The sequence below is a fragment of the Patella vulgata genome, chromosome 6 (genome assembly GCF_932274485.2).
Source record: "Patella vulgata chromosome 6, xgPatVulg1.2, whole genome shotgun sequence".
In the NCBI taxonomy this organism is placed as follows: domain Eukaryota; kingdom Metazoa; phylum Mollusca; class Gastropoda; family Patellidae; genus Patella; species Patella vulgata.
In genome coordinates, this window is record NC_065884.2 from 316,299 (window position 1) to 329,961 (window position 13,663).

Consider the following 13,663-nt stretch of genomic DNA (forward strand, 5'->3'; position numbering starts at 1 on the left):
TATATTCATAAAATAAGATATACAGACGCGTTACATTGTAAATTAAAATCAACCCATTCCACCCTATATAATAAATCACTAATTCATTTTCTGATCGAAAAATATCTGGAGCGAAATGCTAAAAATTATCCTTAAACATAATTTTAATATAACATTAAACCAAAATAGATCCATTTTGGGTATTCAGAAATAAACAGGCTTCAATTATACGAATGAGATTTGACTATATATCTAGATCTAAATTAAAACACTTTAAGTGAGATAAGTCTCAATTTTTCGATCAATTACTACATGTAAGAATAGAGCTTTATAAGACCATAAATGCACTATACATGAAATCTGCATAAGGTTGTAGGTATGATCCTCCAATCCAATCCCCCACTTAAGTATACTCCCCGCTATTTTTTTTTCTTGAAGGCCCGGCCCGATTTGCCATACCACGCACGTGGTTTCACTAGAGTCGCGGTCATCGAGTGATTTGTCTTATTGTATATATGCTTGCTCGATTCTCCTTTATTGTATGGTGACTTGTTGTATGCAAAGTTGATTTCCGCTGATGTCGTCATAATATTCCGGTTCGATGGATTTCGCGAAATGGATTTCGCGAAATGTTTTTGGAGAAATGTTACTGAAGAAATGTTTCTGGGGAAATATTTTGCAAGAATGATATTTGGAGATTTGTATTTATAAATTTGTTGTTCCAGATTTGTTTTTCGTTGTATTTTTCTATTGAAATTAGAAATGAAATGAAATAAAATTTAACGTCCTACTGTTCTGCTCCTATGCTGGGCTAATGAAGACAGGCATACGCCATACAGTGGGCTATGAGGGAAATTTTGCCCGGGCAGCGGCACTATCGCCTACTCTTATATCGAATTCCAACTGCCAAGGGATCTTTTACGTGCATTCCAATGTATACACGGGACCTCGGTTTTTCGTCTCATCCGAAGGACTAGACAGCTATCCTTGTCAGGCCCTCCGTCCTGCATCACTGACAAGGGGAAACCACGTCGGAAAATCTAGATGAACTTTCTCGGCCAATTATGCAGGGATCGAACATCCGACCTCCAGGCTAGCGAGCTAGCGTCTTACCCACTTAGCCACGTGATCCCCTTATTGAAATTAGAAGATACATAACCATAGAACTTTATAACCAACAAGTATATTTGCTGCCCACGTAATTAAGAGTAATTTGTGAGGACTTCCTGTTTATTTCAAGTCTAAAATTTTAAAATACCACCATAACGGGATGTTATTGATGGCCAGTTTGTAATATTTGGAAATGTCAGCTAAGTCGTCAATTAACTGTTCCATTATAATATACCTATTTAAGAACCGAAAGCCTATTCCATATCCACACACATGTAAAACGTATTCGTATATCGGTATAATATCTATTTTAGTAGCACTATATTGCCATCAATATTTTTTCAGAGACAAACAAATTTTTACAAATTCCAACAAATGTGATTAAAGTAATTAACGTTTAAATTTTTTATTTTTCTTGTTCATGAGAAGCGCTTAAAGAGGGATTGAGTTCTAAGAAAATCGTTTAGGGGGATCCACGTATTATCATTGAAGGAGTCTGTAATGCCTTATTTATTCCGATTATCCAGAATTTTTAGAATATTAAGAGGAAATAAGTGCAAAAAAATATGAACTATGTGAACTTATTGTCATGGAAGGGATAGAAGTTAATGCTTTTGTATTGCGATTATCCAGAGTTTTGAGAATAGCCTTTGTTCGGAATAAGGATGAAAACATATATTTGTCATATTTTCATGATGTATTAGTCAACACTTGATAGCTCAACAATTCAGTTTTTGCCCCCCACACCTTTTACTTTCGCTAAAAAAATGTCGTTGTTATTTAAAATGTTTTTCAAATTGTTACCATTCCACAAAGCTGTCGTAAGCGATTTCACAATATACATGCAATCATTTCAGATGGCAAATACAGCCATATTAATCTTAATTGTCTGAATTCCAGATCTGTCAAATATCTATAGAGTGCGTAGTTCAAATGTTCAAATCCTTAATGTCAGAGACCTCTTCAACTAATTGCCCCATTATATTAGACCTTTAAAAGTGCAATTTGACCACCATCTTAATACCAACATCAAACTATGTTAACAGATTTCTCTGCACTTTTAGTTGTTGTAAATCACATCATCCGTCGATTGTGGATCGGAAGGTTTTACCGAATCCACCAGTGAACATGTTTTCGTTGGTAGCTTTGGGCGTTCTCAGTAAGTACCTTTTATGATATGAGTTTATATGAGTTCCGTCTTCATTAGCCCAGTTTAGGAGCAGAACAGTAGGACGTTAAACTTCATTTCATTTCATTTATATGAGTTAAATAGAAATATGAAATTGACTGAAATATTATGTTGACAGTATTACCATCTCCAGGAGTGAGTCGGAAGATGGTCAAGCTGTTAGGGTACATGACTTTTGATTGGAATCTAATGCCCCAGCCTTAAATTCCCGTGAGGGTCTAACCCTGTTGAGTTTTAAGGTTCGGTACACCATAGAAGCTTATAAAATACATGTTTAAAAGGCAGAAGAAAGGAATTGGCCCGATTAACACTAAAATTAGTCCTCATAGTTTGAATTCGATGATAAGTCAGCGTCAAGACCCTTTATCCCCTTTTATTTCTATATCCCCAGCTCTCCTTCGGTTTTCCCAAGTAAGTAATACACAGACTCAATAACTAGTAGGTTCTGGCTCGGTCCTGGCGTTGGCCCAGAAAATGCTCCGAGAATTTCCTGCCTGGTTCCCCAAGGATGGTCTGGCAAGAAATAGCGTCTAGTCGCTCGGATGGGATAGAAATATGCATGGCACAATGTATACAATGACGTATGCCCTGCTTCAATCGCGCAGTTGGTGCATTAACGTAGGCCGTTGAAACCCATGTTGTCATTCACTTATATCAGAACGTGTCATATAATATTTTAATTTACTACATAAGTTTTATGAGACGGACTCATAGTATGCTCCCCGTTATCCATGTACGCGTGTTTGCGGCGTTTTCGCCAGCGAAAAGTGGGTCTAATGCAGATGATTTGCGAAAACGCGCGCGGGAACTCCTCAAAAGCGCGTATATGGAAAACATGCTTTACAATAAGGAACTTTTCACGGACTACTTTAAATCTAGTAAATGGGTCGCAAGCCTCATAAATTAATCGATACAATTTTATATATAACACGAGTTGGATATAACCGCCAGTGTACCCGTACAGTCAAATCACTCGAAAATTATTGTTTTTACCCATGTAGAGCTGTCAAGGGCTACCGCGTAGTGGGGGCCCAAAGGTCGCTTAGTTTGGAAAATATTGTCAATATGTAGTATTTTAACACCAGTTTAAATATCAATTATTAGCATATAAATTTTATGTTTTTCAATTCTAGGTTTTATAACAAACAGTTTTGCTATTTGTCCGGAAAATCCCGAGCTACGTGCTAAAGAATGTGTTGCCGTATTTACCCGCTCTAGAAATGCGAGTCACCAGGGACCAGACGCTATTTTACAAATTTGTTCGTAAGTACACATATTAAGGATATAACCTTATTTTGTTTTATCTATCTATCTATATATATATTTGTGACTGTCGTTAGTCTGTCTGTCTGTCTGTTGGGGGTTGGCGGCTACACTAGGTCTGCCCCGAGTCTGAAATTTGGGGTATAGGGGTAGCTCGGACCGGGGAGTAACATAGGCCAGGTGGCGTTAGTCTACTACTTCCGGTTTCGGGGTTATGAATCCGAGCGAAGCCGGGCATTCTTCTAGTATATACATAAATAAACAACTATAGGCTAATGTGTGTATACACATATATATCTGATGAAGTGTTCCCAGCAAGACAACTGCCCTTTAATCACTATAATGAATTAAAATGATTCAATATCCTCATTTATATACTTTATACATCCACGTAAGCGGAACCAAATTATGGAATGAATGCCATATAGTATTTCGTAAAATGTTTAATGTCATTGTATATATTTAATGTCATTGTATATATTTAATGTCATTGTATATATTTAGTTCTGCCCGGTTTGGGTTATTCCTGTAATTTTGATTACTTGTTGAATATACATTATATTAGTGCATATTTATCACTGAGACATGGATACTTATTGTCTGATAGGTCATTCTAACATTGATCGTAACCTAGACACCTGAATATAGAAGTCGTTTGGTTAACAATTTGTTGCTCTATTCGTGAGCAAGGGAAGATTACCTGCTGGCTAATCTCTTCGCCGATCGTCCGACGAGTTTTGTCCGTGACTCATCAGATGTAGTCACTGGTGGCAGAATTACCTTTTTTTCTATTTCATTAAGTTTCTTTTGTAGGGCTTCCCAGTGTCATGCTTAAGATGTTTAGACCCCTTTATTTACGTTTCCCTTATTAGAGTATTCTTCTTGAGCTGTTTCCATTCACTATTAAAGTCCTTTATTTACTATTTTATTTAAAAGGTTAGTTTATGGAGCTTTAGATTGTTTAAGAGAAATACTAAATGATTGTGATGTATATAACAATATGGGACTACTGAATTTGCCTGAAGATTATGAAAGAATAAAATCTAGTATAAACCCAGTCTGTGCTGGTGATACACGTACATGTAGGTACAGCAATTTATTATTAACAAAATTTGATAATTGTAGAGGGATATAGGGAGCTGACATGATCATTTTGCCTGCTCCCCGATCTCACATTCATTTATAGTGAATAAAATATCTCATTTTTAAAAATTCAGAAAGGAAAGTAAATTATCAACTGTGAGAATACCGACTAAAATTGATGTTTGTGAAATGATTTATATTCGCCAATTAAATATCAAATTTATATGACCTTGGCAGAACCATTATTTCTGACATTTTTCACAGGCCAGATAATTAAATACTAGGGACCACTCGTTTAAATGTCTATAAAAGTATCCTGATCACGTGATAATGTGGTTTAGATAATTAGATAATTATATGCCAAATTAACTCACGCACAATATTTACATCCAAGCTCCGAGAGATGAGGTCTCTTATTATCTAAGCTCCAATAGGTGTCACTCGGGTAATTAACCCTAATATATTCTTTATATGAAATAATAATTAAACATACATGTAATTATTTAATATAGAATAATGAAGCTAATTATTCGACGGTTTCTATATAAACAGATATTGCACAATACTAATTATAACCTGGTTTAGTGTTGCAGTTATCTAATCTTCCAGCCAAATAACAATACTGTTATTAGTGCTTTTCACAGAGTTAAAATATTTGTGTTCATGGTTAAATTTGCAAAACTATTAAGTCAGGGAACTCATGTTAGCCAATATGTGACGGATATTTCGTCTCGTTTTCTATGGTAGCCTATTTACGTACTGATAAGTGAACCATTAATAGTTCAAAATTATAAATTTCCCCAATTAATCTAGTTCACATGCTGATATTAATTTATTACATTCTGGAAAAACAAAAGGAACCGAAATGTATGATGTGCTACTGATCCCTATCTTATAAACTTACTAGCAGGATACCCGGCTTCGCTCGGGGGTCATAACTCCGAAACCGGAAGAGGTAGACTAACGCCATCTGGCCTATGTTACTCCCCGGTCCGAGCTACCCCATACCCCAAAATTCAGACTCGGGACAGACCTAGTGTAGCTACCAACCCCGAACAGACCGGCTTCGCTCGGGGGTCATAACTCCGAAACCGGAAGTGGTAGACTAACGCCACCTGGCCTATGTTAATCCCCGGTCCGAGCTACCCCTATACCCCAAATTTCAGACTCGGGGCAGACCTAGTGTAGCCGCCAACCCCGAACAGACAGACTTTGCTCGGGGGTCATAACTCCGAAACCGGAAGTGGTAGACTAACGCCACCTGGCCTATGTTACTCCCCGTTCCGAGCTACCCCATACCCCAAATTTCAGACTCGGGTCAGACCTAGTGTAGCCGCCAACCCCGAACAGACCGGCTTCGCTCGGGGGTCATAACTCCGAAACCGGAAGTGGTAGACTAACGCCACCTGGCCTATGTTACTCCCCGGTCCGAGCTACCCCTATACTCCAAATTTCAGACTCGGGGCATATGTAGCCGCCAATCCCGAACAGACAGACTTCGCTCGGGGGTCATAACTCCGAAACCGGAAGTGGTAGACTAACGCCACCTGGCCTATGTTACTCCCCGGTCCGAGCTACCCCTATACCCCAAATTTCAGACTCAGGTCAGACCTAGTGTAGCCGCCAACCCCGAACAGACCGGCTTCGCTCGGGGGTGATAACTCCGAAACCGGAAGTGGTAGACTAACGCCACCTGGCCTATGTTACTCCCCGGTCCGAGCTAACCCTATACCCCAAATTTTAGACTCGGGGCAGACCTAGTGTAGCCGCCAACCCCGAACAGACAGACAGACAGACAGACAGACAAACGACAGTCACACATATATATATATATAGATAAATGATTGGCTTGATGTTTATCTAGGTATATAAAGGAACACATGATCAGCTAGAAGTGGAAAGCTACTTATTGGTCAACTTAAAGTAGCTAAGTCTCTAACTCAATATCATCAAAAACCTTCGACATTGAAAACACGAATTATTTGTCAATTCAAATCAACATTCAATATTCAAGACAAAATAAACATTTTACCATTGGTACACGAATCGCGTACCATAATGCGTTTCAGCGCGCCATTTGGAACAAGGGACTCAAAGAATGCCGCTAGACATAGTACACAAGTCATGTCAAATGGTGATGCTATATTCTTATCTGGAGAGCATGCGCAATAAATATCATCGGTGTAGACTGGAATAACCAGACGCTAAAGATTGCCATTCAGTTGAGACTTCTGGCGTATTTCGACGAACATAACTGATTAGAAATTACAGTAAAAACAGAAACGGTTAAATGTAAATCAGTTTATATACATTCACATTACATTATTATATGCGTTGCGACCCATTTGTGTCAATTTCTAGGTCCAAAATATTAGCGATTTAGCTCCTTTAAATCAACTTCGATGTTGTGAAAGAATGGGATTCTGATATTCAGTTATTTTTGGAATATGTCAATGTGATTCACATCGGAATTTAATAAGTAATATTGTCAATTTATTCTTCTAAACAACGATTGATTATTGTTATTTATTACATTTATGTCACATCTAATCCTACCTGACACGAATCATCTCTTTTGAGTTGAAGCGCTAAAAGCTGGCTATGCTTGACATTTTAAAACGCAAGGGCTGGCTATGCTTGACATTTTAAAACGCAAGAGGATTAACTTGGCGTCATGAAGGCGCTTTTTTTTATCTATTTTCTTGTAGTTCACTGAAGCCATGAAAAACCAAATACAATTCCATTAAAACACGCTTAAAGCGCGAAGAGGATATATTTACATTAGGTTGCACATTGTCAGAAAATATTACTGCTGAATTCCCCGATCGTCCGAATTTTGAGAGCACGTGTCAGAGATACACTCGTATAAACAATTAATTCGAATAAAAGTAGGTAGAAGTAATTCAGATTTCCGCTCTTATCAGTTGTTAAAGTTGTTATTCTGAAAATAAGCGAAGTAATGTGTTTTCAGTCCTCACATTAGAGGTATTATAGATCGCTTTGTGTTAATTTCCGTTCCTATTTATTCCTCACGTAAGGACAGTATTCTATCGTTTCCAGTTCTGGCTTGATCTTACCACGGTAATAAGGACTGTGTCGTTGTGCGCATTGGTAGGATAAAGTCTAGATATGGACGAAATTATGCGGTTGGTTGATTGTGTATTAGTTTTAAAATCTACATGTGATCGTGGATATACATGCGCTGTTCGATTGTTTTCATCTAATTAAATGTATACTCACCAGATGAATACTTTTTTATTTTTGCTTCAACTTTATTCATCTATTTATTAAATGAAATGAAATGGGGTTTAACGTCCTACTGTTCTGTTCCGACTGGGCTAATGAGGACGGGCATATGCCAGACAATATGCTATGAGGGAAATTTTGCCCAGACAGCGGCACGGCTTTCTCTTATATCGAATGCAAACTGCCAAGGGATCGTTTACGTACACGCTAATTCCACCCGAATTACTGCATTGAAGGAACCACGTCGGAAAAGCCCAATGAACTTTCTCGGCCAACGGAGGGACAGAACTTGTTTTATAATCTGATTATCAAAGTTGGTATTAGTAACTAAACAACTTCCAAACAATTGGTACGGACTTCAGCAAATCTAGCCTAGTTAGTGGCGTGGCATTTTGGGTGTGTCTGTCAGGGGTACCCCAGCGCACAAAATGTCTGGCAATGGTTATTCTTGAACAACTTCCAAGCAGATTTAAGCTAATCTAGCTCAGCTGTCATTGTTCCCAATACGAGAAATGTGTGTCAGTTTATTTTTGTAATAGCTTAATATTCGTAAGGTATATTTTCACGTGGTACACTTTTGAGCTAATCTAGCCCAAAAATACATGTCTAGAATCACTGTCCTTACAGCCACGCCCACCGCCAGACCGGCAGACTTACATTCTGATGATACCTGATGTATATGTCCACACATTATCACTGGAAACGAGAACCTATTTTTATGAAAATTTCCTTATGTAAACCTTTAACTGGCAACAATGTATTGCAATATGTATTGAAGTATATTTCAAAAACTTTTTACCTGCAACCGGTCTCACCATCTGATTGATAATTTCCTCCCTTCACTAATTCTTTTATTTAGTTCTTTCCCACTGTGAAAATAAATTTAATGAATGCGGACAATATGGTGCTCAGTTAGAAGCGGCAGGTGCGCTGGATCCAGTTGCACGTTGTGGGTAAGTATAACTATTGTGTTTACGATCACATACTATCTAATAATACCAATAATCTTTAGAGACATTTAGTAACTCGATGCCCGTCTTCATTAGCCCAGTCGTAGCAGAACAATAGGACGTTAAACCCTATTTCATTTCATTTCCTTTCTAAACATGCCCAATAACACTAGTCTTTATGAAGACTAATTATAACCATTGCAACATTTGAATACCATGGAGCTAAATACTTGGAGGGGATCATAGAAATACATGTCTTTATCGATGTTCTCCACTTCATATAGCCTACCTGTAAATCCCACTGGTTTGGTAGGTCAAGGGTCATACAGGTATATAGAATATAAAATACTTATATTTTACAGTGTTATGAGACAACATGTTGAGTGTAATGATCAATTACTAGTAGATTGTGGTTCAATCATGCCTGAAATGATTAAACAGCGTTTAGCAGCCGCTGGTCAACAATACAATCAAACATGTAAGTTAAAAATGTTGATGGTATAATTCATTGTTCTTTGTTTCAGTTGTATCATACCAATCTTATAAATTAACAGGATGATGACTATTGTGACCTGGGGAGGGGTATGATTACTTGGTACCACTATCAAGATCACTTGGTACCAACCACCTTTCATTATTAGATATGTTAAGAGCTCTTCTTCTTTTGTGTTGCCATTCACAGTGGCCTTTACAGTTTTCATTTTTTACCGCCACTGTACCTCGTCAAGATAACTTGATTTGCTTAATTTTGCTAAATGCTTTCGGAATCTATCTCTGCTTCAATAATGATCATTTTATGCCACAATAAGCAAAATGATCGATACTTTATAAAATGATCAATATGCAATTAAAAATGTGTGTCATCTAATTACGGGGGGGGGGGGGGCTGAATGGTTAGCGTGCGCGCGCTGTATCATAAAGTCTGTCATTGAGTCGACTGGCGTGGTTTCGAATCCCTGGAGTAGGATCGCCTATCCAACCTCGTGGGTTTTCTCCGGGTCCTCCGGTTTCCTCCTACGGCTAAAGACCCCTACGCGCAAGCGAATTATTGAAATAAAATTAAACCATGTGTTAGTCCCGAAATGACCTAGTTTGTGTCGAGTGGACGTTAAACCCCATCTCTCTCTCTCTCTCTCTCTCTCTCTCTCTCTAAAAAAAACGGTATAGGCAAAATAGTGTAATAAGGCAAAATAGTGTAATCAGCATATGGGCTGTTCACCGTGTACAAATTAAAACACACGACAAACAGTGGCAACAGGTGTCCGGAAGAGTAAGCTTACCCTGCCTGGCACCACACCCGCCATAACTGCATCCAAACTGTTAGACGAAATCTTGGTAACATAGCGTCATTGGCCAATGGACTATCGGTATGCAAAATGCGCGTGATAAACAGTGTTAACGATGTACTAGAAGACATAATCAGGGAGATAGTATACGCGTCATATAATGTTTTATTGGCTGATCTAAATAGAAATCCCTCTGCCAGAATACATTACAAAATTGAAAGTAATAAAATTTGAAAAATTGGTACAAAAATTTTAATAGGATTATTCATCACAATATTTATTTTCCGTTTTTCTCTTTTAGGTGTTGGGAATGACCTTGCAGGTAATGTATACAATTTATAAATTTCAGATCTCCTTATGTTGTTCAAATGATAATCTGTGACGAGCTGTCTAATCATGCGTATAAAATGAGATATAATTATTTGTAAAATGAATAATCAAAATTTACCTAAATGCTTAATACAGAAAACTAGGAAGTTAAACCATATACAGTTTGCCTAACGTGAGTTCCCTGACTTAATTATTGTTGCAAATTTAACCATGAACACAAATTTTTAACTATGTGAAAAGCATTAATAACAGTATAATTATTAGTTTGGAAGATTAATAAGTAAACTGTAACTCTACACCAGGCTATAATTATTATTGTAGCACAAATTAGAAATTTCCTCGATTCTGATTGGTCGAAAAGTGTGGTCGAATGGACAATAAACCCCCTCTAAATTTTCAAGGCGAATTACTGCGTATAAATAGAACAGTGTACTTTTTTTCATTTTTGTGCCAATGATCTTCCTCAAGTCAAATGTTTATTGGCAAATATCTTCAAGGAATTCTGCACACATGACTATCACACCAGTTTCAAACATCATCTTTTATGAAATCACATTTCTGAAATACATAAAACAGTAGAAAATCAGTCATAAATTAATTAAAACCGTTTTCAGGTATCCAAATATATTCGTAACTAGGCAGTGACAGTGTCAGTAGCCTATGTTTTCTTTTTTGGTAGGCTAGCTTCACTCACCAATTTTTATTAATCAGGTGGATTTTTTTTTAAAAAAATCATGCTTTCAAAATCTGACTAGCATGATCTACCTAATAATAAATCATTGGTCACAAGGAATCGCTTGAAAATACAATGAGGGAGTCGAATACAGCAGCTGAAATATAGGCCTAATCATTATCATTTATGCCAAAATTGTCATTTGTTGACAACACGTCAGAACAGCTACATAGCAACCACTGGCATCTTAGACTAGACATCATTGTCATGGTTTATACGGTATTTTAGAGGATGTAAGTATGAACTGCAATTGTGTAAAGAAGAACTAGCTACAACATTGTGATAACAGTCTGCAAAATAAAATAATAAATGCTGGAAACTTACATGAAACTCCCGAAGCGAAGTCATTTTTGTTGCCAAGAGTTACTCCTCTTTTAGTCTCGGATAGCAGGGCGGAATTATTTCAATCACGCTGACACTCGTCTCGAAATACCGCAATAAAAATACTAATTTCTCGTTCTTTTAAAGATCTTCAAACGTTAAAAATATTTTGTTGTTTTCGATATCCGAATAACATTTTCTTTCATAATTCATTTACCAGCAACTCGAGACTCAAAAATTTTAGATTTGCAGGTAAGCAAGAGACCGTCTATTGGAAATATTTTGAAAAATGAACGCAAGCGCGTGACCAAATAACGACTTTTTAAAATGGGTGTAAAAATGTTTTCTAAATAGTTCCGAAGAAAATCTCCAAATATTTGTGCTACAATATCGATAAACACATTCCTGTTACGTGTTTATCGGGGGTTTATTGTCCATTTAACCATGCTTGAATTATCCATTAGAACAACTCAACGCTGGGGTTAGGGTAACACATATGTTAACAAGTTAAATTATTATTTCATATAAAAATATATTAGGTTTAGTTACTCGAGTGGCATCTACTGATTGGAGCTTAGATAATACGGGACCTCATCTCGCGACCCCTATAGCATAGTTATGTTTGGAAGATGACAATGTGATTCATATCGGAATTCAACAAATAATACTGTCAATTTTGTCCTCTAAACAACAATTGATTGTTGTTATTTATTTTATTTCTGTCACATCTAACTACAATAAAGCATATAATCCTACCTGACACAAATCATCTCTTTTAAATTGAAGCGCTAAAAGCTGGCTAACTTAACGTCATGAAGGTGGGTTTTAGCTATTTTCTTGCAGCTAACCGAAGCTATGAAAAGCCAACTACAATTTCATTAAAAAAAAGATGAAAGCGCGAAGAGGATATATTTACATTAGGCTGCCCATAGTCAAAAAATATTACTGCTGAATTCCCCGATCGTCCGAAATATGAGAGCACGGGTCAGAGGTACACTCGTATAAACAATTAATTCGAATAAAAGTAGGTAGAAGTAATTCAGATGTCTCCTTTTGTCAGTTTAGAAAATTAAAGTTGTTATTCTGAAAATAAAAGAAGTAATGTGTTTTCAGTCCTTACATCAGTAGTATTAAAGTTCCATAACATTTTCAATCGTCTGGCTGCCATATTGGATTTAAAAAACCCACCTTCAAATCAATACTCAGTCGCCATTTTCTTTCCGAAAACCGCCTTTATTACATTTGTTGTGACTTATGTTCCTGTCATATTTTATTTTTGCCTCCATTAGCCTCTAGGTAAAAGAAATATAATATGTTAAAGGAAGAAGATACCTTCTATTGAAACCTGACTTTCAGATGCCAGAGTGTGAGTCAACTGGCGTGGTTTCGATTCCCCGGTTGTACGTGACAAGGAGTTGGGTCGCCTGTTCAACCTCGTGGGTTATCTCCGGGTCCTCCGGTTTTTTTCCACTGCCAAAGATCCCTAGGCACAAACGTATTATTGTAATAAAACTGAACCATGAGTTAGTCCCGACATGACCTAGTTTTGTGTCGAGTGGACGTTAAACCCCGTTTCTCTCTCTCTCTGTCTTGTCAGATGACGGCAGTATTTTATCATTATTTATTAACAATAGCTTTTTCGCAGTGGTGGTATTCACCATCCAGATTTGATAGAAATATTGCTGTTGGTTAATTTCATATGACTGACTTAATGCAGCCCTTCTTTACTATTACAAGGAAAAGAGTCACGTCGACAAATGACGGGTATGAAGTGTCAATCATTATCGAATACTTCTGCCAGTTTGTGAAAAAAGACAAAAACCGATAAAATTAGTATAATATCATGCTGTAACTAGTATTTCCATATATACACGAGGATGGTCGATAATAACAGGCGATATTATTAGATGTTCAATATGGATAAGTATTATTATTATTATTATTATTATTAAATCATTTCATGTTACAGATGATGTTGTTAGTGATATATCAAAAAGAGCGATTGCCATAGGTGGGTATTATACATTATTTTATCAAAGACTCTGGTCAACTGTAAGAAAACTCCTGAATCCTTTGTAATTTCAACAATTAAATTGTTATACATACATACTTTTAGTTTTTAATACATAATACATTTCAATGTGATATACCGGTATATAGATACGCTTTTCTA

General features: G+C 36.9%; 1 protein-coding gene across 5 annotated transcripts in view; it reads left to right on the forward strand.

Annotated features, from left to right (window-relative positions):
* Nucleotides 1-2,126: 2,126 nt before the first annotated feature.
* Nucleotides 2,127-13,663, forward strand: part of LOC126823563 (uncharacterized) — a 31,769-nt gene continuing 20,232 nt past the window's right edge. For all 5 annotated transcript variants that reach the window (XM_056101870.1, XM_056101873.1, XM_056101874.1 and 2 more), the window contains exons 1-7: nucleotides 2,127-2,248; nucleotides 3,412-3,541; nucleotides 4,478-4,623; nucleotides 8,730-8,823; nucleotides 9,183-9,298; nucleotides 10,408-10,428; nucleotides 13,460-13,501. In XM_056101870.1, the coding sequence (XP_055957845.1) occupies nucleotides 2,218-2,248; nucleotides 3,412-3,541; nucleotides 4,478-4,623; nucleotides 8,730-8,823; nucleotides 9,183-9,298; nucleotides 10,408-10,428; nucleotides 13,460-13,501 (580 nt within the window). In that variant the 5' untranslated portion in view covers nucleotides 2,127-2,217. The remainder of the gene's footprint in view (nucleotides 2,249-3,411; nucleotides 3,542-4,477; nucleotides 4,624-8,729; nucleotides 8,824-9,182; nucleotides 9,299-10,407; nucleotides 10,429-13,459; nucleotides 13,502-13,663) is intronic.